We start from the raw sequence: 3,129 nt of genomic DNA, 5'->3' as shown, positions 1-3,129 counted from the left end.
GGCTTCGAGGCTGGTACTGCCCTTTCAAAAGAGCCAGGCAAGCGGCAGCGGCAGTGGGTTGCAGGGCACCTGCGGTCCTGACGGATTCATCTTCGCATCGCCCGGAGCAGGTCGTTTGTCCTTAAATTTAGGGATTCTTTGTCTAACGGCAGCCTGCAGGAAGCTAAAGGGAGGGCTGCCTTTGAGCTCTGAAATCTAAATGGAAGACAGCATTTGTTTTCGTAAAAAATTCTGATTTCCTCAGGCTTAGTTTGGTTGTGGTTTTGGTTTTTTTTCCTGACGATTTTAATTTCTCCAGCCTTACTGTTTTGAGCGTGCTCACTACTGGTTTTCAGTGCTCTCACCATCAGAGTATAGTGAAGCATCATGTCAAGGAATACACTGCCTTGTCCTGTTAAAGCAAACTCAAACCATGGAGAAACAGCACAGCACAAACTCTAAAAAAATAATACTGGGTCACCACTCTGAAAGAACAGGAGAACATTTTGGTTCTATTTTCTCTCTCTTTAAGCTATACCTTCCAGTATATGCAGATCAAGAGCCCAGTTCACTGATCGTTACTGTCTTTCTAAAACCTGATGCATGTGTTCCCTCTCAACCAGTATCTCTTGCCCTGAGCTTCAGTGGGTTCAGTGGAGATGTCTCAAAATTAAACAGGAGTTCGTAAAGCTACGGTTACTTCAAAATCAGGGCAGCCCTTACTTGCTTCCAGTGTCCCCAATTAACTCAGGCCTCATAACTGCTGCTCTTTGCAGATGTGGTTCTGCCAAGCCCACTGAATAGATGTTGAATCTCCTCACTGAGACCTTTGATCTCTGCCTGTTTTCCCAGAGCTTTCCTCTAACTCTTCCCTCTAGCTCACTATGTAACTAACTTGTACTTTTTAGCTTATTAAAATAAAGTCATCCTTTGGAGCTTAACAAATGGACATCACAAAGATCCTGACTGTAATTCACAGGAGTTATTTAATACAAATCGTTCCACAGACATTATTTACCTAGAAGTAAATCATCTGGTGATTAAATGCAAGGAATCAATCAGATGCTCATTTGAAAGAAAAGGGGTTGAAACACAGCATGTGGAAAATATTAAAACTGTAAAGACTGAACTGTCAGTAGTCTCACAAGGACAAAGACCAGTGTTCGGACAGTATATGAAGTTCATGAATATCAAAATTGGTATTTTATACATCAAAAGGTATCACATTTTTGCAGACAAGTACTGCCTGAGGTTTGGGAGCCTAAATGGAGACATTAGTGGGAGAAGCATAAAAAGGGAAAGTTGTTTTTACAGGTCTTTTATGAATTTAACAATTCTGTCCAATCCCCTTTTCCCAGCTGGAAATGAAAAACCATAAAAATCATATAGGCTTATGATTCCATGGAATCCATCCTCGAGGTGGTACCAGGTCACTCGAACACTGTTGTCCTCCAGTCTCTTCTTGTAAAGCAAGCCGTCATCTCGTAGCACATCATACTCACAAGTCAAGATGAAAGACTCAGGCAGCTGCTGAATAATAGCATCTTCGGCTAACAGCGGACACAGGTTGGGATCAAAGAATCCTTTAACTTTCTCAAAAACTTCAGCTTTGAATTCATGGGGCTTGTGTGGCTTGTAGCCTCTGACCTTAAATTTTTCAGGGATGTTGTCTGGGCTCACCCACTTCCTGTACTTCCAGGAATATGAGAGCCCTCCAAGACCTCTTGCATATGCAGTGCATCCCCGTTCAGGTACTGCAAAGCAAAGAAAGCGGCACGTTCTCGAAATAAGAGAGGGACTCCTCGATTCTGCTGATAGGATGGTAAATTGAAGTCCAGTGCCTGAAGGCCTGGGTAGATCAAGACCTGAGCACGTAGTTTGGGGAGGTCTGATCTACCTGCAAGGGTCTGACTAATATCAGCTGCTATATTGCCCCCAGCACTGTCCCCACAGACAATTACATTGGCAGGATCCACACCATAGTGCTCGATATCCTTCATAAAGTGTATGGTGGCATTAAGACAGTCTTCATATGGAGCAGGGTATGGGTGTTCAGGAGCTAAACGATACCTAGCACACAGAAAGAAACAACAAAAGTAAATGAAGGAAATGTCATACCTGTAAATACAAGTTTCCTATAGCACCTTGGCTTTCCCTGTGCTGTTTGGAGTATTTCTCCTTCAGCGGAAAAAAAAAAAAAAAAAAAAGAAAAGTGTCATTATCTGCTAAACAGCTATTTGTCCAGTGAGTTACCACAGATAAACGATAGCCAGTAGGATGAAGTTGTAAGGATTTAGCATAGTTGGGATCTTCTCATAACAGCACTGATCAGAACTTGAGTGATACAAGTTAATTTTACTCTTCTGGTGTAGACTGCATCTGGCTTGTGGCTTATGTAATTTAATCAATCTGCACCTCAGCTTTACTCAGGTATTTCCTGTTGAGAATTATTTTATTTCATGTTTCTTTATTTATTCAAGTAACTGGGACAGTTATATTTTTCTGTATTATTAGCATTAAAATATATTAGCATTTGATTCTCACCGGTAGAAAACTCCTTGAGGTTTACAGGGTGATTACATCTAATTAAACAGATCATTGAATCACCACCTTCAGACTTTGTTTATTAGTCAGTTCTCAACACATAAGAAAACTCTTCTGGAAAGCATTCTTTCTTTTTGTATGGTGCCAGCAGAGCTCTGTGTTGTGAGATACATGAACCTTTGGGGTCTGTTTGCACTCCCCCTGCATTAGCAGATGGGTGGGCGAGAAATGAAAATAGTTCCCTTGAAATTCTGTCCAACCATCTGGGATCCTGGGGGAATGGTTTACTGAGGAGGAGTGTTCCTACAAGACATGCAACACTGCAGTGGTGAGAAGTGAAAAGAAGCCAAAAGACTTCCATGGGGTAGTAGAGTCAGAATCGTTTTGGTTAGTTACCGACATAACTCACCCGACAGACACAACCACAGAGTCGCTTTCTCTGGCAAGGTACCGGCAGATCTTTTCATAGGTATCTGCAAAAAGTTGGGCGGTTGTTAGCTGCCTGTTTCCAAATGCAACAGCCAAGGAAGGCGGAAGCCTCATTTTCCCGCCTTGGCCGTGCCCTTCCCGACCCTCACACCCACCTGACCTGCCCTTGTCCCTCTT

At 42.6% G+C, this 3,129-nt stretch overlaps 1 protein-coding gene across 1 annotated transcript; it reads right to left on the bottom strand.

The window, feature by feature from the left end:
* Positions 1-1,287: 1,287 nt before the first annotated feature.
* On the bottom strand, positions 1,288-3,066 carry LOC104520277 (arylacetamide deacetylase-like 4). Its single transcript, XM_010166049.1, is given in 3 exon segments — positions 1,288-1,676; positions 1,679-2,049; positions 2,933-3,066. Coding segments are annotated over 3 exon segments (894 nt in total).
* Between the last annotated feature and the right edge of the window lie 63 nt (positions 3,067-3,129).

The sequence above is a fragment of the Antrostomus carolinensis genome, unplaced genomic scaffold, assembly GCF_000700745.2.
Source record: "Antrostomus carolinensis isolate BGI_N321 unplaced genomic scaffold, ASM70074v2 scaffold31124, whole genome shotgun sequence".
In the NCBI taxonomy this organism is placed as follows: Eukaryota; Metazoa; Chordata; class Aves; order Caprimulgiformes; family Caprimulgidae; genus Antrostomus; species Antrostomus carolinensis.
This window is presented reverse-complemented; position numbering and strand designations above follow the sequence as displayed.